This window comes from Herpailurus yagouaroundi, unplaced genomic scaffold (genome assembly GCF_014898765.1).
Source record: "Herpailurus yagouaroundi ecotype Mexico unplaced genomic scaffold, PumYag 295, whole genome shotgun sequence".
Lineage (NCBI taxonomy): Eukaryota > Metazoa > Chordata > Mammalia > Carnivora > Felidae > Herpailurus > Herpailurus yagouaroundi.
In genome coordinates, this window is record NW_024412512.1 from 3,260,817 (window position 1) to 3,284,336 (window position 23,520).

The following is a 23,520-nucleotide window of genomic DNA, read 5'->3' on the forward strand; positions in this document are numbered from 1 at the left end:
GCGGCGGCGCGGGCACGTGACCAGGCGCGCCCCGCCCCTTCCCCGGCTCTGACCGCCATGTTGGGGCGGGGCTTAGGCTTCCAGGGGGCGTCTCCGGGGGGGGGGAGTGGCCATAGACTGCCTTCCTGCCTCCATTCCTAGCCTTGCGACTGACCTTACAGCTCTTCCAGTTCGTACATGTAGACGGAATGAGGGAAATGGACGATGGCCATTGGGTAAATACCTTATAATTGTTGCAGCCAAGATCCCTGGGTGGATCTGAAGTTCAATAACGGGAAACCTCATTTAGAATGGAATGGGGAGGCCGGCAGGGAAAGCTCTGCACCCTAGGACTTCTGGTCAATCGCAGGCCCAATAGGAAGTCCAGCGCCTCGCAAGTCCACAGTGTGTTAGCCACTACTGCGCAGGCCCAGCAAGAGGAAGTTTTTCCCTTGCCCCACAACAGCGCAGCCAATGAGAGGCAGCCACAGCGCAGCCAATGAGAGGCAGCCACAGCCCAGCCAATGAGAGGCAGCCACAGCCCAGCCAATGAGAAGCCACCACACCTGGCACCGCCGAGGTAGGGCAGCCGACTTTTTGTTTAGAAGAGCCCCTTGCAAGTTCCTCTTTCTTCTGTAAGATAATATCCCTCTCCCTTGTTCTGCAGATTTCCCAATGGTTTTGCCGTCCTTAGTTCGCCTGTCCCAGGTTGCAGTGCTGTGCCATTCCTGTTTTTACTGGTAAAATAACTGTCAGTTTTATTTTTTAAGGTTAACAGATCTAACAATTAGTGGGGGAAAAGATGAGAAACGGGTTATTTCTGTAGCCTCAAAGTACTTTCCCCCAAGATAGTTATTCGTTATAAAGGGAAAAGTAGTAATTTTACAACGAAGACACGTCTTTAGCCCAGTGATCTAAGTTAAGGGCGCCAGTGAGGCCGCAACGTGGAGCCGCTCACAGGGTGCACCGAGAAGGGCATTTTCAGTGGCGCCTCTAGCCTTCCTGCCCCACATGCATGACTTCAATCTAATTATAAGCAAATGTCAGACAGAATCCGAAGCTGAGGGCCATTCCACAAGGTAACTGGGCAGTACTCCTAAAAAAAAAAAAAAAAAAAAAAAAAAAAAAAAAGGCTGAGGAACCATCACAGGATGGGGAGACCAGGACAACAAAACACGATGCGGGCTCCTGGATTGGCTCCTTGTCTTAGTTCAGTCTGTTCTAACAAACACAGCGCAATCTGGACGCCTATAAAGAAACACATGCTTATCTCTCAGGGTTCTGGAGGCCGGAAGTTCAAGATCAAGGCAACGGTAGATTTGGCGTCAGGTGAGGCCCACCTCCTGGTTTGGAGGCAGCTCAGTGCTCATATTCTCAGGGTCCTCGGTCCTCCCAGGGCGCAAGGGGCAGGGCGCTCTCTGGGGCGTCTCTTGTGGGGGTGCTCATCCCATCCCGGGGGCTCCACCCTCTTGACCTAACCTCCTCCCGGAGGCCCCACCTCCTGACACCGTCACCCTGGGCATCAGCTTTCACCATATGAATTTTGGAGGGACAGGTTCGTGCATAACAATCCTGGACCAGAGAAATGGCCTCTACACATTACATAACAGTATTGTATTGATGCTCATTTCCTGATGGAACCATGGTTACCTAAGATGTTCACATGAGGGGAAGCTGGGTGGAGGGCATCTAGGAACTCGGTACTATTTCTGCAACTTTTTTGTCAGCCTAACGTTATTTCAGAATAAACTAAAAAGAAAATAGTCCCTCTCTCACGGGGTTGTCAGGATAATTAACAGAACATGCAGGTGACATTTTTTACAAGGACTCTGAATCGTAGCTTACCCCCCCAATTTTTTTGGTCATACGTGGCTTGAGTTTCCGAGGAAGCACCACAATGGTGAGGGCCAGAGGGTCCAGGATTAAACTCGTTTCCCTGGTCCTTCCTGACTTGAGAGAACAGAATCCAGAAAGAAAATCTCACAGGTTGCCCCTAAGCTGAGCTCGAGTGCCAACTTTCGGGGCCTCGCGAGGGTGAAGGCCATTTTCAGGGAATGGCAGCCTGGCCTGACTTGGGATACCTGTTTGCTTGAAGAAATCTCTTTCTCCTTGCAGCTGCCTGCTCTGGACCCTTTGAAAGGAAACCGGCTCCAGAAACCAGATGATCACAGTCTTGCTGTGTTTCGCAGAGCATGTTCCGGTTCCGCTGATGTCTTCCCCATTACCTCCCCTGCTGTGTTTGACCTTTAGCCCCTCACTGTGAAGGATTCGGTTAGCGGCCATGTGCCGTTGCTAACAAGATACTTCAATTGTGTGCTGTTTGAGTCTCCTACTGAAGAGAGGTAGGTTGGCGTGTGCGTGTTTTTCCTTTTTGCCTAAAAAAAAAAAAAAAAAAAAGCAAAATCCCCACATACTGGAGAGATTGAAAGAAAAAATAAACGTGATTCCAGAGATCCTGCTTTTTAATCATGACATGAACTCTGGCAGTCCTTAAGGAAACCATCTGATGACACAAATGCCAGTGGACATCTCTGTCTCTGCTCAGGACATCATAAATGGGGTGGGTGTGGACATAACCGGGATGCACGGAGGAGCTCCTTTCTGGAGAACGAACAGTTTTGTATTATGATTGGGGTGCTGGTTACAGGAATCTGTGCGGGCGACAGAAAGGAAAAGACACACACACATACACGCTCTCACCAGCCAGCACATGTAAAAGCCGATAAAATCCAAATCAGGAATAGAGTCTAGTTAATTGCATTGCACTCGTGTCAGTTTCCTGATTTTGACAATGGCCCAGGGTTAGGTAAGATGTGAGCTGGACGGAGGGTACCTGGGATTCTCTGTACTATTTTCACAACTTCCCGTGTGTCCAGAGTTAAAGTTTTTGTGTGTTTTTGTTTTCTGTTCGTGTTGAAACACCACAAACCTGTTAGGCAAATGACAAACCGGGAAAGAGCTTCAACCAGCAGGACACAGGCTTTTGTGTCCATCACGTGTGGGTTCCTGCCAGTTAGGGAAGACAGGAGCTTTTCCAGCAGGAAAGCAAGCCAGCCCGTGCACAGGCAACCTCAGACAGTACCGGGCACCCTCCTGCTGACGGATCCCCCGCCAGTGGTGGAGAAGAGTGGCCCATGTATCAGCCTGGAAGAAACAGATGCCTCTCCCTGCCACCTCCGCGACCGAGACTTTCGGCCAGCGGACACTTGACCTCTTGTAGCTGGCCTTCACCCATCCTTCCTTCCTGTTGGCACCCCACTGACACTTCCGGGCTTCACTGTCAGGGTAGGAATGTGACTGACTGGAGTTTGGCCAATGGATGCCGTCTCACGACAATCTTGAGTACTGACTGGGAGGCAGGGGTAGAAGTTTCCGACGAAGAGTTCCTGCTTTGAGACAAATGCAGGTTTCCAGCTGTCAAGGCTCCTGGAGCACGCCCAGTGTCCTTTCCCACCGGTTCTGTCATTCTGTGACTTGTGACCAGTCCCCTCCTTCACTTTAAGTGAAAGACTACTTATTCCCAGGACTGATTTTTTTAAAACATTCACTGGCTGAGCTTCCTATCTGCAAAACACACGGAGATCAACAACACAGTTCAGTTTGCAACATGGATGACCAGGGACTGATTTCCTTCATATATAGAGTGTCCACACATCGTTGAGGCCAATAGATCAAAAGAAAGGTGGGCAAATGGTCACTAGTAAACAAGTATCTTAAAACATGAAAATATTGCCGCAGATAAAATTACCGTGAGATGCCACACCTCACGGGCAAAGATAAAAAAATAATTGATAACAGGTGGTTCTGGTGAAGAAATGGAGACACGGGCGTACTTCACCCTTATTGGGAAAGTTTACATTGAGGTGTTCTCTTTGGAAGGCAATTCGGCAATACTCGAAACTAAAATCGAATATGCCTTTGGATAGTTCTAGGAAGTTACCCCTGTAAACTCAAACAGAAGCCCAAACTATGTACAAGACTGTTAACAGCTATCACTTATACTGGGGGCTGGCCAACCACAGCCTGGGGGTTAAATCTGGTCAGCTGCCTGGTTTCGTAAAGAAGGTTTTATTGGCACGCAGCCAAACCCACACATTTACATATTGTCTGTGGCTGCTTTGGGGCCAGGAGAACAGAGTGGTTGTACCGGTCTGGCCTGCAAAGCCGAAAATATTTACTCTCTGGCCTTTTACAGAGGAAGTCTGTTGACCCCTGATTTGTGCGGATTCAAAAAGCCCCGAATAACCTGTTATCCCTTGATAGGTGCCTGGCAAAATAAATTACGGCACATTCATAAGCAGGAATAGAATACAGGTGTTAAAAAATAGAGACTGGGATGTGATTCCCTGTCTGGAGCGAAGGCATCTTTCCTCTATATTTGCTTTTGCACTCAAGTTTTATTATACTTTTTAAGCCATTAAAAATAAAAGCGGAGCTTCCCGAAGTATGGACAGGGTGAAGGTGCAAGGAGAGGTCATCCTGCTGTTAGGAACTCATGTACCAGAGTGCCACCTGCTCAGGCAGTCTCCGGTCTCCCTGGGTCAGACGTGAGAGGGGAACGGCCTGCCCTCCTCGGTCGGCATTTCCCGATGCCCCAACCACGGAGTCAAGCCTCTGGACAAACACAGGCACCAAAGGAAGTGAAGGCAGCCAGGGTACCTTGGCTTACGCTGTGGCTCTGAGGAAGCCTGTGGGCTGGACCAGGCCGGCCGTGACGTCCTGGGCTGGGTCCCTAGGCGACTTGCAGCGGCTGCATCAGGACCCCGAGGCTGTCCTCGACGGGGCCAGTCTGGTGGGGGCGGGGCACCCTCCAGCCCGGGCAGCTCGAGGCCCCGTCGCCTCCCGGGACCCGCCCAGGCAGAGGCACGGCCATCAGCGGCCCCGGGGCTGGGAAGGAACCTTAGGCAGGTGGCAGCGCTTCCGTCCGGAATTTTTTAATGAGTCTACTTCTTACACGCATAATTATAAAAGAATAAGAATCGACAAAAATATTTTCTTTCCATAATATGTAGAGGTGGTTCGTTTCCGGTGGGGGTTTTCGGTTGTGTGTGTGGTTTTTGTTTTGTTGTTTTTTTTTTTTTTTTTTTTTGCTTCTTTTGTTTTCCTTTTCGCCCGCCCCCGGCAGGAGTCTTGGCGGGGAGGGGAGGGGAGGGGGAAGGCGAACCCTGAGGCGGGGACGGCTCCGTCCCAAGCCCGGAGCCCCCGGTCTGCGCGCGCTTCACAGCCGGGCAGGAGGCTCCCCGCTCCGGGCCGGGAGAGGACGGGAGCCCGCCCGGGGCTGGCGGCGGACCCCATCCCCGGTTTAGGCACCCTCTGCTCTGCTCGGCCTCTTAAATAGTCGTCAGAAGCGCCCCCCCAACAGAACGCGACATGAAGTGGGCGGGGCTGGAGGGCAAGGCAGTCGCATGCTTCGGTGGCGGCCGGCGCGCGGCGGGCCGGGGCCGGGGACCGGGTGGGGAGGCCCCGCGACGGAGGCCCGGTCCCCCCAGGGTCTTCGCCCCCCTCCACAACCCCCGCCCCGTGCCCGGCGGAGTCGGGGCTCCCGGACAGCGTGGAGACGAGGGGATGGCTTGAGGACGCGCCTCTGGGACGCGGGCCTCATCTCGCCGTCCTGGCCACCGCGAAGCAGCAGGCAAAACAGCCAGGAGCATTAAAACAACGATAAAAGGCGCGGGGGCGGCGAAGGCGGAGGCCCCGGGGCGGGGCTGGCCAGCGGGGGCGGCGGGAGGAGGCGCCGAGGGGAGGGGCCTTCGGGGGCCACTCGGCCCCTCCCGCCCGCTCCCCCTGCGGTGGCGGCGGCGGCGGCGGCGGCGGCGGCGAAGCCACTTGTGCTCTGAATGTGCAGGCCCCGGGGCGCGGGGCTCAGAGGTACTCCTGTAGAAAGTGCAGCAGCGTGACTTCATAGTGCTCGCCGGACTCGGGGCAGCGGATGCTGTGTCTCTCGTTGGGGTAGATCTGGGGGGACAGAGGCGGCAGGGCTGGTAGCACGGAGGGACTCTGCCCCAGGTGCTGACCCACCCCGGCATCCTGTGTTCCCCGCTCCGGCCCTGGGCTCCTGGGGGGTCGTGGAGACGAAAGAGCAGGTACGCTGGGCTCGCGGACCTGGGCTCCAATCCCCATCGCCACCCACGTGCTGTGCAACCCTGGGCCCCTGCCGAGCTCCCTGACGGCAGCCCCACCCCCAAAATAAACCGGAAGAACAACTCGGGCCTTTCTTTGCAGGTCCTTTCAAGGGCTCGCCAAGCTCCAGGCTCCACCCGCCGAGCATCTGCCCCCAAGCTAGGAGCTGCCCCCCAAACCTGGGGACACAGAGGGGCGCTGCAGCAGGTCTCAGGGACACTTGCTGCTGTTCACTGGGGCCACTTCGACTTCACCGGAAGGCCACATTAGGACTGCACGTGCCGAGGCCCCCAGGACAGGCGTCCCGCCCCAGGCCTTGTCTTACCACCCGAGGGGGCATTATCCCCACAGGGGGCAGTGACACGTTGGTGCCAAGGGCCACACCTAAGGAATCACCCGGTCCTTGAGACCTGGTGGAGCTGACATCCAGGCCCTAGGGTGGACGGCGACAGGCCTTCGGGCATTGCTTCTGACCACGAAATGAGGGCCCTGGCACTCGAACAGGCCCCAGACCATGGGGATTCACGGGACAGCTTTGAAACCTGCTCCAGACTCTCCCAAAGTACCCAACTCTGGTCTCAAGTGGGACAGGGCTGGCTGGTGTCAGGGCCGGGGGCCTGTTCCTCACATCTTCCTGCCGGCAAGGCAGGTTTGTGAACTGAACTATTCTTTCCTCTCCAGGCCCATGGCCACTGCCCCAGCTCACTACCCTAGAATATGTCCAAGTGCCCAGGGGTCTCTCCTCCTCCTCCCTTGCCTTCTTTAATCCATCCCTGGATGAAGCCCGACTCTGATCATACTGTCCCCAGCTCAGAGCTCCGCAAGGACCTGCCAGCCTGACAGCAAGACCTGCCTCCCCAGTCCCGTTGCCTCTACGTCCTCCCAGGCCTCACAACTTCCACACTTTGGGCACCAGCACTGCCTGTGACAGACCCTTCACACCAGCCTGGGTCCTGGCTGCCTGGTCACTTCTTCCTCCTCTTGGCTGTGAGGGCAGGGAGAGGGGTCTGTGCATTCCCCGCTGTGCCCCGGGCCTGGCCTGGGACAAGTGTGATGTGTGAACAAGGACGGCCTGGGGCCACCAGGCTCCCAGCCAACTGTGAAACAAAAGGGGGGTGCGTTCCACCTCCTTCACAAGGTGCCAGGCTCCCATCCCCAGTGGAGTGTCTCAGCTTGCCCCCAGCTTCTCCCGGGGAGGCAAGGGGTACAGGACTACGGGCCCACCTGCGTGCTCAACACTCTCCCGAGAGAACCCATTTGGCCCTCGAAGCCTCACCTACGGCCACACACGGAAGCCATCCCAGCCACCCGGCTCAGGGTCTCATGCTCAAAAAGGATGTGTGAGGGGGCACTGGGCGGCTCAGTCAGTTAAGCGTCCACCTTTGATTTCCACTTGGGTCATGATTTCCCAGTCGTGAGATCAAGCCCCGCACCGGGTTCCTCGCTGACGGTGAAGCCTGCTTGAGATTCTCTCTCTCCCCCGTCCCTTCCCTGCTTGTGTGTACGTGTGTGTGCACTCTCTCTCTCTCTCTCTCAAAAAAAAAAAAAAAAAAAAAAAGACAGTTGAGGTTTCATCCTGGCCCTGCCTCACCCTGATGTGCAGCTGCCTCTGGTCTATTAGCGTGGCGTGTGTGTGGCTGGGGGGCCTCCCAAGAGTGAGCTCTGCCTGCCCTCCGGCCCTGTCTGGAAAGGCATGCCCAGCCACAGGTCCCTATGGCCCGTCCCCACTGCCCTGTGGCCCTCAGTTTCCCCATCTGTTGAACTGGCAACACGGCACTCCCCGAGGACAGGGCGCGTGGAGGCATCTGGGGGTGGCAGCCTGTGATAAAATCTGTCCCTCTCGCCTCCCAAACTCCTCCTGAGTCTACCAGGCCTCCCACTCGCTCAGCCGGCCCCTTTCCTGCTGCGACAACGGGCTATGGCTCACTTCCCTCTGGTTCCCATGGGCCCCTGTCCACAGGGCAGCCAGAGGCTGGTCACTCCGGAAGCTGGCTGACACCTCTCCTCACCCTTTGATCAAAATCAGGCCGAGGCCCCGCCTCCACCACTGAAGCCCCGCCCCGCCCCCCCCCCCCCCCCCCCCCCCCATAAGCCGCGGAAGCCTGCTGCCCCAAACCCCACCCCTCGCCAGAGGGGCCGCCCTCTGCCCCGTCTTGGCCCCAACTCCTCTCCTGCTCCTTCCATCCACCCTGGTCTTTCGCCCCCGCACTGCTGTCTCTGACAGCGTCCTGAGCCTGGTGTCTGCCCACCGCCCCCACCGCCCCACCAGGCTGAATCCCATCCCTACTCTCTAGCACCCTCAAATGTCCCCTCCTGGGGGAGCGCTTCTCTGAGCCCAGTCACACACAGATGCTTTCAGCACCCTGTACCGTTTCTCGGTTCCAGATAAAATGGCGTGTGAGCAAGGATTTTCAGAACACCGGCCTCTCTCCACCAGGCTGGGCTGGGGTGGGTCTGGCCTGTCCCCTCGGCGTGCCCGGCACTGAGGGCAGCGTGGCCCCGGGCACCATCAGTGATCAGTAGTGACCGCTGAATGGACGCGGCGGACACGGGGCCTGGGGAAGGTTGGAGGAGGCCATTTAGGGGGAGGGGCCACCCACCTGGAGCTGGTAAGGTTTTCCGGCTCGGATCAGCTGGGAGACGAGGAAGTTCGTGTGGAAAAAGTGCACGTTCTCATCCAGGAAGCCGTGCAGGATCAGCAGGCGGTTGGGCCTGGAAGACAAGGCTGAGTGAGGGTCTGGTGGGGCCCTCTTCACACACTCGGCCCCAGGGGCGGCCAGGAGAGCGCGAGGGCACCGGGGGCACAGGTGGGTCTGGAGACTCCCTCGCCTCCTTCCAGGCAAGGAGGGGGCGCGGGTGTGTGGGCCCTCCGTGTGGAATGCCCTGAGCTACGGGGAAGTTTTTAGAGCAGTGCTGCCCCACGGTGCTGTGGGCCGATGGAATGTTCTAGACCTGCCCTACCGAATGCGGTTATCACAGTCATCACCACATGTGGCTCCTGAGCACTTAAAATGTGGCAAGAGTGGCCAAGGAACAGTAGTTTGTTGGCTTGTTTTTTTAAGTGGATTTTAAAAACTAACTTATTGGGGCGCCTGGGTGGCGCAGTCGGTGAAGCGTCCGACTTCAGCCAGGTCACGATCTCGCGGTCCGTGAGTTCGAGCCCCGCGTCAGGCTCTGGGCTGATGGCTCGGAGCCTGGAGCCTGTTTCCGATTCTGTGTCTCCCTCTCTCTCTGCCCCTCCCCCGTTCATGCTCTGTCTCTCTCTGTCCCAAAAATAAATAAACGTTGAAAAAAAAAAAATTTAAAAACTAACTTATTGAAGTGAAGTTCACATAACCTAAAAATATCTCATTTTAAACTGAACGATTCAGGGGCATTTGGCGCATTCCAATCAGCGTTGTGTGACTGCCACCTGCATCCAGTTCTGGCAAAGCACCCCCCCCCTCCCCCAACCCGGCCTCCCACAACCACCAATCTGCCTCGATGGAGTTATTCGTTCGGTGGCTGTGGACAAACGTGAGCTTAAATTCAGTGGCCACATACGGCTCCTGGCTTCCGTACTGGGCGGCACAGGCCCAGAGCACTGGGGTTCCAGCTTGGCTGTCCCCAGGGAGCCCGGACCACACTCCAGACCGAGGAGAGCAGCCTCACCGGGACAGGGGGCCCAGGTGGGGTCAGCCTGCTTGGAGTGCCCGGCACTAAGGTGTGGGCCCAGGGCAGCCTTTCACCAGACAGAGCCACACCAGAAGGTGGCGACACAGTTCCTTCCTTCAGAGAAAGGCCACCAGCAAAGCGTGACTCGGTACGTGGACTTGTGTCCTGAACCACCGCACGTCAAGTCCCACAGAACAGAGACCGATCAGGTTCAAGACCGACCGATGGCCCCACAGCGGGACACGTGCTTGGGGAGGGAGGGAGGCCCGCGTGTGCAAGGCAGTGGGACTCTAGGGCCTTCTTTCCATCATTCTGAGGGTAGGGCCGAGGCCTCCTCCCTCCAAGAGCACCCAGGTGCCCACCTGCCTCGGTAGGCAGCAAGCAGGGAGGCCCTCAAGGGGGCGGGAGGCACCGTGGACACCCAGCTTCGTGGAGGACCGGCCTGGGGCGGCCTCCCGGACACAGAAACGGCAGGGGCCGGGGAGGGGTGGTGGGAGAGAAAGCAGGGGTGGGAGGGGGCCTTGGTGACCCAGAAGGCTGGAGCGGGCGGGGCCTTACTCATTGGGCAGCTTCTCCACGTGCAGAGCCACAGAACCCGCCTCGTAGCCGAGCTGGTTGTTCTCCGGGACGTCCATGTAGCGCTCAGTGTAGCCGGTGTCGTAGGCCATCCAGACTGTGACCGGGGCGCCCGCGATGGCCACCTGAGGGCCACAGTGGACAGAGTGGGGTTGGAGAGACAGAGAGGGGCGGGGGGAGGGAGAGGGAGAGGAGAGAGAGGGAGAGAGAGAGAGAGAGAGGAGAGGAGAGGAGACACACACACGCACAGGTCAGGTCTCGGGAGCCCTCGCTCACCTGCCGGCTGTCCCGGGGCCTCCCCCGAAGGACGTGAGGAACGTGCATGCACGGGGGCGGGGGGACTGGCGGGGGGGGGGGCCCTCAGACCGTGCGCCCCCGTGGATTGTGGATCGAGCGCCGTCGAGGGAGGGCGGGTGAGCTGAACGAGTACGTTCAGGCCGGGATCGGCCCCTCCCCGGTCCCACCGCCTTCCTGCCTCCTCCTCCTCCTCATCGCCGCCCCGCGGTGCCCTGTCAGCGCCGCCGGCCTGGGGGCCCCTCCCCCGACGCTCTTCACACCATGCCCCACCTCTGCCCATCCGAGGCCGGGGTCCCGGGCTCAGCCTCCCACAGAGAGCTGCTGGTGGGGTTTTGTGCAGCCGGATGCCATCCTGGGGTCAGCAGTGGCGGGCAATGAGGAGGGGGGCTCGGCCCCACGGGGCTGCTGCGGGGAGAAACAGCCACGTGGCAAGGCCCCTGCCGAGATGCCTCTCCGGGGGGGCGGGTTCCGAGGGGCACGGGAGGGTGCCAGCAAACGGGGAGGGGGGGACGGTGCGGCACCCACCTTGAACACTTGGGGCTTATGGATCAGCCCCATGAGCGAGAGGAAGCCTCCGTACGACCACCCGTGGATGGCAACCCGGCTCAGGTCGACGAAGCCGTACTTCTCGGCCACGAACTGCAAGCCCTCGACCTGGTCCTCGATCTCCACCTGGCCCTGAGGGATGAGGCCGGGCACCTCTCAGAGGACTCCTTCCGCACGTGCGTGCGCCCTGCCGTCCCGCCTCCGTCCCTTGTGGACCAGAGACGGGTCTCTGGAAGCTACCCTCTCTCCGGACCCTGTTCGAACCCGCTCTCTGGGGTGGCGGCCAGACGGGCCCGGCGCCAGCCCTGTCCTGCCTCTGCCTGGCTGGCTCTGAGAAAGTCACATCCGTTCTCTGGGCCTCTGTCTCCTAATCCCTAAAACAGGATGTCAGCATGATAGGGCCCATTTCACAGTGGGCACAAACAGGAAACGGGACGCTGAGTGTCCTGCACTCAGAGGCTGCCACCTGCTAAGGGCTCAGTGAACATCACCTTCATCATCTCCATCACCATCACCACCGCCACCATTCCCATCATCATTCCCATCCTCTCAATCCCCATCACCACCACTGCCATCATTCCCATCATCATCACCACCACCATCATCCCCATCACCACCGCCATCATCCCCATCATCATCACCATCCTCTCAATCCCCGTCACCACCACCGCCATCATTCCCATCATCACCACCATTCTCTCCATCCCCATAACCACCACCGCCATCATTCCCATCACCACCACCACCACCATCATTCCCGTCACCACCACCATTCTCTTCATCATCACCACCACCATCATCCCCATCCTCTCCATCACCTCTATCCTCATCACCGCCACCGCCATCATTCCTGTCTTCACCACCGCCATTCCCATCGTCACCACCATCACCATTGCCATCAACAGCACCATCATCGCCACCACCATTATCATTCTCGTCATCACCACCACCATTCCCATCGTCACCACCACCGCCATCACCCCCGTCATCACCACCATCCCCTTCGTCTTCATCACCACCACTACCGCCGTCACCATCGGTACCGCTTCTATAGCCACCAGCCCCCGGCTGGTGCAGCCCTTGGGACGTCCTGCCGATGGGGCCTGTGCTGATGTGTCTGGCTCATCTGGGCCTCGGGCACCAGGCGGGATGTGTGCATACCTGGCTCCCGTGCGGTGCCGCTCAAAGGAGAGCACCAAAGTGGACATCTTCCTCGGCTCCAAAAGGCTGCCCTCCTTATTCAGGCCCACCCTCAGGGAGGGGCTCCGGGGCCGCCCCCACACCCCAGGGCTCCCCTCACCACGCAGAAAGGCCCGGAGAGACCGCGAAGAGATGTTACCATTTGGTTTTTCAGGGCTCCTTCGAACCGAAGCCCCCGCTGACACGAGCCCCTGCCATCGATCACGACCACAGCATAGCCCAGGGATGCCAGCGTGTTGAGCCGCAAATACTTGATGCCTTTGAAGGAGTTGTTTACCAGCTGCACCTGTGAGGGGAAGGCGAGGAGGGACCATGGAGCTTTGGACAAGCGGAGAGGCACCCAGTGCGTGACACCAAGCGGGAGGGGCCGGATGGGCCAGAGGCCGGTGGGACGGGGCCGGGGGGCGGGTCTCACAGCCTCATCGAGGCTCCTGTACTTTGCTGTGAAGGCTGCGGACGGCCCTGGAGGGGTTCTAGCCACGGGGGAGCGGGTCAGACGGGCCCACTCTGCCCCAAGCCCGTGCTCAGGAAAACAGAAGGGAAAGCCCCGCTCAGGCTCCCTCCTCGGCCAGGGCCTCTGCCACTGGCCTTCCCTGGAATTACTCCCCGATTTCTTGAGCCACAGTCTGCCCTCTTTCTACCCCACAGTTACCTCTAAGAAAACAGACGAGAGCTGTCGTGCCAGACAGCTGTGTTCCCTGAGTCACTTGACTTCATCCAGTTCCTCGTTTTGGCCCTACTGACGTCCGGAGCCTTATCGGTCTCCGTCACGGGGGGCCATGTCAGGGGCCGCAGGGTGTTGACTGACCCAGGCCCCCACCCCCAGCCGTGATGACTACAAATGTCCCTAGACATCGCCAAATATCCCCTGGGGGACGGAACACCCCCGGGTGAGAACTGCTGTCTCAGATGGACCCCAATTCCAACCCGGCCTCCTGCGCCTGTCTTGTCCCCTTGTTGGAGAACTGGGCCCAGGGCCACCTCTGTCCCCAAGCTGGTGACCAGGGGTGAGAGGGGGGTCACTGCTGGGCAGGTGGGCCAGGAGGACACATGGGTGTCAGCGGGGTTTCCCAGAGGGACAAGGGAACAGCAGCAGGCGGAAGGGGAAGGGGGCTGCGTGGGAGGGTGGGGTGTACAGAGACCCAAGGATCCCGTGTAGCCACTGGGGACGGGGCCTCCGTGCACTAACCCTTCTTTGGCCTGGCTGGTGCCCAGGTCCTGGCACGAAGGAAGGAAGGGGGGGTGTGGGGAGCAGGGCTGGCACCCACCTGGGGGCCTCCATATACAAAGAGGACAGTGGGGTGCTTCTTTCCCGGCTGCACGGCGTGTGGCTTGTAGATCATGCCGTAGAGCCGCACGTCCGACCGCGTGTGGAAATGGAAGATTTCGGGGGGCACGTAATCCGGGGGGCAGCCTGCAGAGACACAGCGGCTATGGCTCCTTGGGCCGGGGGCGCCCGCGAAGCGCTCTGGCCGAAACCCACGCTCCACTGGCCGGCCCTCAGCTGCAGAGGGCGCCTTCTGTGCTTCCTGACAGTTTAAATGACAATCCGAGGGCCCGAGGGGACTCTGGTCCTGGGAGTGTGCCCGGGGTACAGCGCCCTGACACCCGCTCATCTGACCTCCTGTGGGGGTGTCAACGCCACCCCTGGGATCTGAGTAGCAGCCAGTTTTAATCGTCTGCTTCTCTGACTTTCACCTTTGGTTTTGCAAAGCAACACTGGTTTTCCAATCATGACAGGGAGGCAAAACCTTTTAAGCTTATCTCGCAAGTTTATTTAGGTGGCAGATAGAGGAAGGCAATTTAAAAAGAAAAACGAGTCAACTGTAAGGTAGGTTGGGGGTTGGCAACTGCTCCGTGTAAAGGGTCAGATGGTAAGTATTCTTGTCTCCGTGTCTTAACTACACAGCTTTGCTGTTGCGGCCCTAACGTGGTACCTAAGTGACCGGGAGCAGCCAGACCTGGCTCCCAGGCCACGGCGTGCCGACTTCTCAGAGAGACGGTCTACAAACATGGCAAGATCGGGAGTTTCGGGACATGGTGCCTCGGTCCACCCGCCTGCAAGCCCGGGGCCGGGACACCTGACTTCCCACTGCTGTCCCCACTGCTGTGCCGTGTGTCCCCGTCGGTGAAACTGGGACCAGAGTCCCTGCTCTGTCACGTCCGTGGTGATGTGGGGCGCGTCACGGACCGAGCTGGTCCCAGAGCGTGACGATGTAACAAGATGCTTTCCAGCCCACAAACACCAGGGACTCTCATTACCTAGAATGTTCTGGAAATCTAGCAGACGGCAGCTCTGGGGTCAGGCAAGGGTGTCTTTTTTAGCGAGTGATTCCCGTGTGCCAGGCGAGGTATGGAATATTAAGGCCTTCTTCCTAGGGACCGCCTGCCATCATGCCATTTCATAGAGAAGGGACACATCTGAGGGAGCCTGACCACCTTGCCTAGGATTCCACAGCCAGCATTGGGCTCTGGGGCCACCCTGCGGGCTCCCGGGCAAACCGGCAAGATGCCTCGTGTCCCCCGAGGCTGTGCTCGCGCCCCCGCCCCCGGCTCCACCACACACAAAGCCTTCGGGACGTGTGCCGCGTGCAGGTGCCCTCGGAGACAGCTGCCCACGGGTGAGGACGCCCCGCACAGGGCCTGCCCGTGTGTGGCGGCTGGTCGTGAGCAGAATCTGCGCCCTGTGCGGTGTCGTCCTTGACGGCAGCGCAGAAATGAGACGCCGTCCAGGTGGCAGGCCCCACGGGACAGTCAGGGCCACCGGTAATGCCCAATGAGGAGCGCTCAGGGCTCCGGGGAGGGGCCAGCAGGCAAGGCCCTGGGCCCCTCATGGCCTCGAGGCTGCCGGGACGGCCCCCTCTCATCGGTGTTACTTGAGAGGGTCACGTCCCATTTCACAGATGGGCAAGCCAAGGCTCCTGGCAGGGGTGGGGGCCTCGGTCAAGGTCCCCGGGGATGTGGGGCTACTCACTGGCCGCCTCCATCATGCTGGCCCAGAACCGGGGCTGCTTGTGCAGAGGGTCGTCGTCGGGGCCGCTCAGCTTATAGACGTGCACGCAGGGCGGCGTGCCCACGCTGCTGTAGTGGCTGATGAACATGTCGAAGTTCTGTAGGCGGGACGGGGCGCTGAGCACCGCACAACACCAGCGTCCTTCCCCGCCCCCCGTCACCCACCAACCTATTTGCTGTCTTTGCCCTGGGTGCTCACTTGTTTAAGCTTCAAACTCCTTTGCCCCTGCGAGAGGGGCGCTATTACCGGCACCCCCATTTCACAGGTAAGCAAACTGAGGCCAAGAGGAATCGGTCCTCTGGCCAAGGGCACACCCCCCCCCCCCCCGGGGTAACTGATGGACCCAAGGTCACACCCAGATCCTTCCGATGCCAGAGCGTGCTCACGTCGCTGGCTCTACAGCCAGCAAACTACCAAACGCTTGCCCTGGACTGGAAGTAGCCCTGTGCACGTTCACGGCCTGACTTTCTAGAACGTTCCCACAGGCTAAGGCGGGGGGGCGAGAATGGTGCCATCAGGCACGTCGGGGGGGTGCCCACCTGGCTCATGGAGCAGCTGTGGGAGAAGCCGGGTGTGGTGAGGCGCACGATCTCGCCCGCCGACTCATAGCTGACCACGTACAGGTGGTGCTCCAGGGGCGTGTCCTTCGTACCTTGGAAGTACACCAGCTTCGTCTCCTCGTTGACCCAGATCTGTGGGGACACAGGGGCTCCTCGTGAAGCAGCCCCAGGCCGGACCCTGAACTTCCCAGGCCTTTGCTCCCGCAGTGGCTGGGGGAGGGGGCCGATGCCCGGCGGAGAGACCCAGGCTCTTCTCCCTGCCCCCACAGGGAGGGCCCAGAGTTCTGGGGAGGGGAGACTCGCCCTCTCCCCAGTTTCTTTAGCCCACCAGCTGGAGAAGAGCTTTCTAGGAGAGAAGCGCCTCTCGGACCTGGTGGGGCAGGAGCGGACAGCGACCTCGCTAAGCTCGCCGGGTGTCCTCTGGGAGGACTTGAAGTCGGAATGCCAACCCCCAGACAGAGACGCAGAAGCAGAGGGCACAGGGCCTGGGACAGGGGCTGAGGGAGGGGCTGGCCTTGCCTGAGGGCCCCCCAGTCCCCAAGCCTGGTCCCCCAAGGGGTCAGCCCGCCCTTCGGACCCAGGTGCTCAGGGTGAAGAAGTGGGCCCTCCCCCTCCCCCCCCCCCCCCCCCCAGCCTGCTTCCTGGGTGAACGCCCATCAGACTCCAGTATGATGTTGACATGGTGAGGCCTCCGGGGAAAGCAGGAAACAACCCCGCGACCTGGTAACACGGAGGCAAAACCCTTAAAAAAGTGTGTCCTCTGATGCAGCAAGTATGTTCCCGGGAACTGTTCCAGAGGGCTTTGCTGTGTTCTTAATACTAAAAAAAGACAACGACTCGAACATCCCCGAGTACAGATCGCTTTCAAAATTATGGCACAATGCTCCGTGGCCACGTAAAACCGTATTTTCTAAAACAAACAAAAAGCAACAAAAAACACCCTGCGTAGCCCCTAAAACGATGTCCTGTGGAGCTGTGTGCAAACAGAAAAGATCTGCCGGGGTTTCCACCGTGGTCGGTCACCTCCGAGGGGAAGAGGTTACGGGGAGTCTGGGGTGAGGCAAGTGAGGGGATTCGCAAACGCAGGGTCACTCAGAACGGTTCAGTCCGCACAACAAACACGACGTATCCACTGTCGCCATCCTTTCAAAACAAATGCACGTTTTCTAGAAACACAGGGCGTCGTTGGAAAACCCACCACGTGAGACGAGGCACACGAAGGGGGCGCTCGGGACCCTCCCAGGTCCCCAAACGGCACGGGCGGCACAGACCCTCCGGAAGGGACGCGAGAGGCCCTCCCTTCCCTTTGTAAGTCTTAAGCGCTGCCGTGTCGTCAACCATACTTCAGTTAAAAATAACATCAAGTGTTGCCACGGCTTTTTTTTTTTTTTTTTTTTTTTTTTTTGCTTTTTTTTAACTTCTGGGTAAAAACCCAGGCGAGCAAACACTGTAACGCCCCCAGCAGCAGAGGATAGGGAGAATCCTGGCTGGTGGGTCCGCCAGACGCTGTGCTGGGGGCTTCCGGCTCAGGTCCCCTCGGGGGACATCCGGCGATGTCCGGGGACCTCTGTGGTTGTCACACCTGGGGCGGCTGGGGCTGGGGAGGCTGCTGATGCCCCACGGCGCGCGGGACGCCCCGCTGGGGGCAGAGACTCTGCTGTAAACGCGAGCAGACCAGAGCTCTCCGATGGTCCCATTTCACAGACGACGAACTGAGTGTTCGCTCCCGGCTGCTGAGAGGCAGGAGGCACCTCTTCGCGTGCATCGACCGTAGCAGAGCCAACGAGGCAGCCTTTAACCTTCTGGCACCCGACCTCCCGACCTCGCCTCGCAAGTCAGAGCGGGGTGTGAAATCTGACAGAATCAGGACCGCGCACGTACCACGTGGCGTCCCCACCGGCTTCCTTCCAACAATCCACAGGGGCGTCCTTCCGAGTCATTAGAGGGGTCCGCGGGCGGGGGAGGTCGTGCTCTAATCAACGCCCGTGTCTAAGGGACCTAGACCTATCCACGTCACTGCTCGCTTGCTCACTTAAGTGCTCACTAACCACTGCGGCTGCACAGACAGCCCTGTGAGGCACGCACGTGTGCTAACATCTCTCACGTCTGCTTTTGGTCCAGGAGGCACTTATGCTGGTGTGAAGAAGGGACACAGGAAGTCTGATTAAGAGCTCTCTCCACTGAAAGGCCCAGGTGGCTCAGTCGGTTGAGCATCCGACTTCGGCTCGGGTCATGATCTCGCGGTTCGTGGGTTCGAGCCCCGCGTCGGGCTCTGCGCTGATGGCGTGGAGCCGGCCTCGGATTCTCTCCCTCTCTCTCCCTGCCCCTAACCCGCTCTTGCTTGCTCTCTCTCACTCTCAAACTAAATAAACTTATAAAAAACTTAAAAATAAATAAAACGTAAAAGCTGGGGCACCTAGGTGGCCCAGTCAGTTAAGCGTCCGACTTTGACTCAGGTCATGATTTCACGGTTCATGAGTTCAAGCCCCGCGTCGGGCTCTGTGCTGATGGCTCGGAGCCTGGAGCCTGCTTCGGATTCTGTGTCTCCCTGTCTCTCTGCCCCTCCCCCACCTCTGTGTGCTCACGCACGCGCGCTCTCTCTCTCTCTCGCCCAAAAATAAAACACTAAAACAAACACTAAAAAAAAAAAAAAAAAAGAGGTTTCTCCATAATATCTGGAATTTTGTAGAACTGGACCCAGGTGAAGATTTGGTCAGAGGCAAGTCCTGCCACGTCCTTACGATGCCCAGAAGCTGCAGGACAAGTGTCCCATAAGCTGCTCTCCCAGGGAGAGGTGGTCTCATGGAGCGGGGGAAGGCTAACGGGATGCAACAGGTGCACAGAGCAGCCCCCGATTCCTGGACCGGGGCTGTCTCCGGCTGGCCGGAAGAGGAGCCCCGCGGCCCTGGGCCCGCGGGAGCCGTGGACGGAGCCGGGCGGAGCAGAGCAGGAGGAGGACGCAGCCAGGAGGGAAGAGAGAAGCCACAGGCACACGGGGTCGGCAGGGCAGCTGAAGCGTGCGCACGCGTGTGTCTGTGCACGTGTGTGTATACAAGCGTGCGTGCAGGGCGGGCGGGGAGGGTTGCAAAGAGATTCTGGTACCTTGGAGCCGTGCCTTGCCAAAACCTCCCACTCGCCGCTAGTCAGCGCGATCTCCTCCTTGATGGGGCACTTAAATTCATCTGCAAGTAAGGAGAGGAAGAGGTGAAAGGGGCCCAGGAAGCCGTGAAGGGGACGCAAAGGCACTGAGGCCAAACTCCACCGGAGCCCAGGCGGCCGGGGCCAGGAGGGAGGAGGGAGGCGAGGCCAAGCCAGCCGAGCCTGGGACACGGTAAGGTGCGGGGCCAGTGCAGGGTGCTGGCACCTCCCGGGGGAAACCAGACCTCTGCGTTTGTACCGGAAGCACCGATTTTAGAACCCGGCACGGGCCAAACCAGCGACTTCTGGACTCTCGTCCGGTGACCTCTCAGAACGTGTTAGGTTTTGAAGAACGAGGTCTTGATTAGAACACTTGGGCTGAGCAAAGGCTCAGCTGAGATCCTATGACAGACCTTTGGGGTTTTTGTTGTTTTGGTAGATCTCACTTTTGAATTTCCATCAGGTAAATAACTACGGATGCTAGTAGGCACGCGTTACAAATTTATTAAGACGGTTTACGAGTGACGGCGGTTTCATGCCGTGCCCGCCTGACAGAGGCCCGGCAGACATCGACTCCTGCTGCAGAGATCTGGGCCCAGAGACTGGTCACAGCTGGATCTGGGAGGGAGGGACGCTCCTCCCACGGTCCCCGCTCGCGGAGGCTGGACACGGCTGACTTTTCGCTCCTTCAGATCCTTACCGGAGCCCGTCTGGCGTCGGGCCTGCAGGGAGCGGGTGCAGGGCGGGGAGTGGAACCTCTCGTGGCCGCCGTTGGAGCCCCGCCCCTTGGGGAAGGACCCGGCGCACCCGCTGACGGCTGGCCATGCGCCGCCCTCCCGGCTGCCGCGTCCTCTCAGCCTTCCGGGTTCAAGGCCACACTTCTCCGTGGAGGGGCCACCCACCACACCTGCTCGGCCCTCTCTCGCAGGACCCTCTGCCGCGAAGGGCCCCTCGCGCGGCCTGGACACACTGCCCCAGCCGGCATCCCGCTTCTGGCTGGCGCCCCAGGGTCCTGACCTTCCCTCCTCTTCCCCAGGCGCCCCGATGGCAACTTTCAAGAACTCATGGCTTCTGGTCCAAGGTGACCGAGGTCTCGCCTTCTCGGCTACCCAACGGCCGCCTAGCAGGCACGAGCCACGCGATGGTAAGCGCGAGCTGGGGACCAGGCGGGCCGCACGGGGTGGGAGAGCTGGCGTGCCCACTGCAAAGGCAGGAGGTCCCTGAGGGGCGCCTGCCACGAGCTCCACCCAGCGACCACCACAGGCAGGAATGAGGCTGTTCCAAGCGAAGGCTCCCGAGCTCACATCAGGTGGTGGCGGCCAAGTCAGAGGAACACACGGCGGGAAAACTCAAGAGCAGTGAGCCACAGGGAGCCCGCCTTCAGGACGGCCGAGCCAGCCCGTGCTGTGTTGCACCCCGAGTGACAGCAGTGACAGGTCCCCGAGACAGCAGTCACTCCTCTGTTGCCGTCTTACTCGAGGCCCATCAGTTCGAGGCTTCGCCTGTTCCTGACGCTCGGGCGGGGCTCCCCGGACACCACACGCTCTCAGGGCTCCATTCCCTGTGCGGGAGCTGACTCCACGCTGGGGGACGCTGGGCGACGTCGGGGACGTCTGGGGCCGTCACGAGGGGGGCTCCTGGCACTGAGTGGGCGGGGGGAGGGGTCAGGGATGCCGCTCAGCCCCCGAGAGAGCCTACGACGTCCCGCTGAGGACCACCCGGCCCAGCGTCCGCCGTGGCCGGGGGTGGGGTGCCGGAGGGGCTCTGGCTGGCTCTCAGCCCGTGCTGCTTCCCCACCCCGTCCCGAGGCCGAGATGCCATCTGCGTGAGGACCCCCGCGTACCCGCTGCGGGTATCCTTCTGCTCCCTGGGACTCCAGGGACGCAGACCTGCCCACACAGCATGTCCACTCCCGGGCACTGACGTGCACACATCCAAACCCCAACTGGACGTTTCTCTCCTAAATCTGTCCCTCCCGCACTCTTTCTGTCTCACGCTGACACTCCAAAAACCTTCGGGTTTCTCTCTCAGACCCTACATCCAATCCACCGGCAGACTGCTGACTCAGAGGTCAAAGTGCATCCAGAACCGAATCCGCCTGGGTTGGCCCACTCCACACAGCAACCCCAGGAACAGCTTAAACTGATGTGAGGTCAGTGGTAAAAGCCCAAGTCCTCCCTGAGGCCCCCAAGGCCCGGTGCAACGTGCCCTGGCCCCTCTCCTCCCTCCCTCCCCCAGCTCACTCTTCTCCAGTGTGTCCACCAGGCCAGGCAGCTGCTGCCCCAGGACCTCTGCACAGGCTGTGCCCTCCACCTGGAATGATCTGTGTGGCTGCCTCGGCCACCTGTTCCGGGTCTCTGCGCGTGACCCGTCGGCAGAGACGTCCCTCCGACCCCCCCGCTAGAAAGGAGGCCCCTCACTCTCTAACCTCCTGTCCCGCTGCACGTGCTCCCACACTCACCCCGAGGTAAGGTCTTCACTCGCTTTCGGATGACTGCCCACCCTCCTCCGCTAGAGAGTTCCACAAGAGCAGGGCTTTTCCTTTCTCTCTTTAGATTCACACCCCTGGCACCTAGAGCAGGGGCCGGCCGCTTTTCCCATAAGGGGCCAAACAGCACATGTTTTCAGCGATGCAAGACATATGTCACACTGTCGCCTCCCTACTCAACTCTGTCACCGCGGCATGAGATCAGCCACAGACAGCCTGTAAATGAATGAGTGCGACCGTGTGCCAATAAACCTTTATTTGCAAAAATGGGCAGTGGGCCGGATTTGATCTGTGGCCGCGGTGTGCCCGCCCCTGGTGTGAGAAGGGCCTGGCACGTGGTCGGCGCTGAATACACGCTACCGACCGGATGAACAGACTGTCGGCTGCGAGAACCCCTGCCAGGCCGCGAAACATGTTCCAGAGAGGCTGGCTTTCTGACTCCTCCCACCCCCGCCCCTTCGCGGACAGCTCACGCTCGCGGGGCGGGGTCAGTCGGGCTTTGCTCACCTTCCCCGGGGCTGAAGGGCTCACTCCAGTCGTAGCCTCCGGGCTTTAAGATGGCGGTGACCTTGTACAAGTGGCAGAAGCCGGTCTTGCACTCGTTGGCACGGAGGAAGCAGAGCTCGCCCTCTCCCTCGGACTGGGGGAACGGGTAGAAGATGTCATGAACCTGCCCGGGCAGAAGACGGAACGTGCGTCAGCAGGCGGGCCGCCGCCGCGTGGCCAGGCGTCCGTCCGTCCGTCCGTCCGTCCGTGGAAGGCGAACTCGGCCCGCTGCCCCGCCCCCGCCCCGCCGGAGATCTGGGGGCCCCGGGTGGGGGAGGGGGGGCGCAACACCCGGCGTCTCCCCACGCTTACGTTGATCCACACGTCGGTGACCTCCTCGTACACCACGTGCGGCTGGACATTCCTGGGCACCGCTCTGGCCAAGGCCACCCGTTCCTGCTCATCCTCGGTGGCGGGGATGAACAGGGCCGGGGGGAGGAGGACAAGCTGGAGCCGCTGCTGGGGCCGGTCCAGGAACATAGCCCAGGCACTGAGAGGGCGACAAGAGAGAGCGGCCGGAGGCCTCAGGGCCCAGCGGGGGAAGCCGGGTGACCGACGCCTCCCTTTCCGAACGCGTGGCGTCACAACCACCCTTCCTCTGGCGGCCTTGCCTACACTCGACCGAGTAACCCGGTAGCACACAAAGGCTTCTCGTTATAGCACAGGCCCTCCGGAGAAGATGGCTGGGGGGGGGGCCCCCCGGGGCGGGAGCGGCGACAGAACTCTAACTCAACCATTCTGGAAACATCGCGTGTCATTAGGACTCAGAGCAGCGTTTCGAAGACGTCTGCAATTTCTGCCAAATCCTCAGCCCACGTTCACTATCCTTTATTTCCTGTTTTGCTCTGAATGGACATTGTACTTTTGTGCGTGTGTGTGTGTGTTAAAAAATTGTTCATCCTGTCAAACAACCTGAGTCCTTAAGGACTGGGGATAGAGGCAGGCAAACGGCGACTTCAAAAAGACAAAATCCCGTTGGAGGTGGGGACACCTGGCTGGCTCAGTCGGTGGAGGGGTCGTGAATTCGAGCCCCGCGTTGGTGTAGGTATCACTTAAAAATCACGTTTGGGAGCTACTCTATCGTTATGTTCTGTCCTCAAAACAACTGTTTTGAAATAAAACTTCTCAAAACGGGGGGAAAAAGTTCTCTGTACCTTTTTTTTTTTAACGATTTATTTTTGAGAGAGACAGAGCACAAGTGGGGGAGGGGCAGAGAGAGGAGAGACAGAATCCGAAGCAGGCTCCAGGCTCCGAGCTGTCGGCACAGAGCCCAACGCGGGGTTCGAACCCACGAACCGCGAGATCATGACCTGAGCCGAAGTCGGAGGCTTAACGGACTAAGCCACCTAGGCGCCTTATGTTTTTATTTGATTTCATTTTATTTTTTTATTTAAAAAAATTTT

The 23,520-nt window shown here is 59.5% G+C and overlaps 1 protein-coding gene and 1 long non-coding RNA gene across 11 annotated transcripts in view; one reads left to right on the forward strand and one right to left on the reverse strand.

Annotated features, from left to right (window-relative positions):
- The first annotated feature begins 92 nt into the window (after positions 1-92).
- On the forward strand, positions 93-21,194 carry LOC121021526 (uncharacterized). 4 transcript variants are annotated; one of them, XR_005786569.1, is made up of 4 exons: positions 93-559; positions 2,095-2,321; positions 20,120-20,227; positions 21,115-21,194. It is a non-coding gene; the product is annotated as an uncharacterized LOC121021526 (long non-coding RNA). The 4 variants fall into 4 exon arrangements; XR_005786570.1 differs by lacking the exon at positions 20,120-20,227 and having other exon boundaries at positions 21,115-21,131; XR_005786568.1 differs by lacking the exons at positions 20,120-20,227; positions 21,115-21,194 and adding an exon at positions 2,916-3,492.
- Positions 4,898-23,520, reverse strand: part of DPP9 (dipeptidyl peptidase 9) — a 40,566-nt gene continuing 21,943 nt past the window's right edge. For 5 of the 7 annotated variants that reach the window (XM_040461928.1, XM_040461926.1, XM_040461929.1 and 2 more), the window contains 11 exons: positions 22,430-22,607; positions 22,079-22,241; positions 19,048-19,127; positions 15,925-16,077; positions 15,347-15,482; positions 13,641-13,786; positions 12,512-12,658; positions 11,152-11,304; positions 10,312-10,454; positions 8,700-8,811; positions 4,898-5,934 (listed from right to left, as the gene is read on the reverse strand). In XM_040461928.1, coding sequence (XP_040317862.1) covers positions 5,842-5,934; positions 8,700-8,811; positions 10,312-10,454; positions 11,152-11,304; positions 12,512-12,658; positions 13,641-13,786; positions 15,347-15,482; positions 15,925-16,077; positions 19,048-19,127; positions 22,079-22,241; positions 22,430-22,607 — 1,504 coding nt within the window. In that variant the 3' untranslated portion in view covers positions 4,898-5,841. Of the gene's footprint in view, positions 5,935-8,699; positions 8,812-10,311; positions 10,455-10,896; positions 11,032-11,151; positions 11,305-12,511; positions 12,659-13,640; positions 13,787-15,346; positions 15,483-15,924; positions 16,078-19,047; positions 19,128-22,078; positions 22,242-22,429; positions 22,608-23,520 lie in introns of those variants that run through there. The other 2 variants (XM_040461931.1, XM_040461930.1) reach the window with 2 other exon arrangements.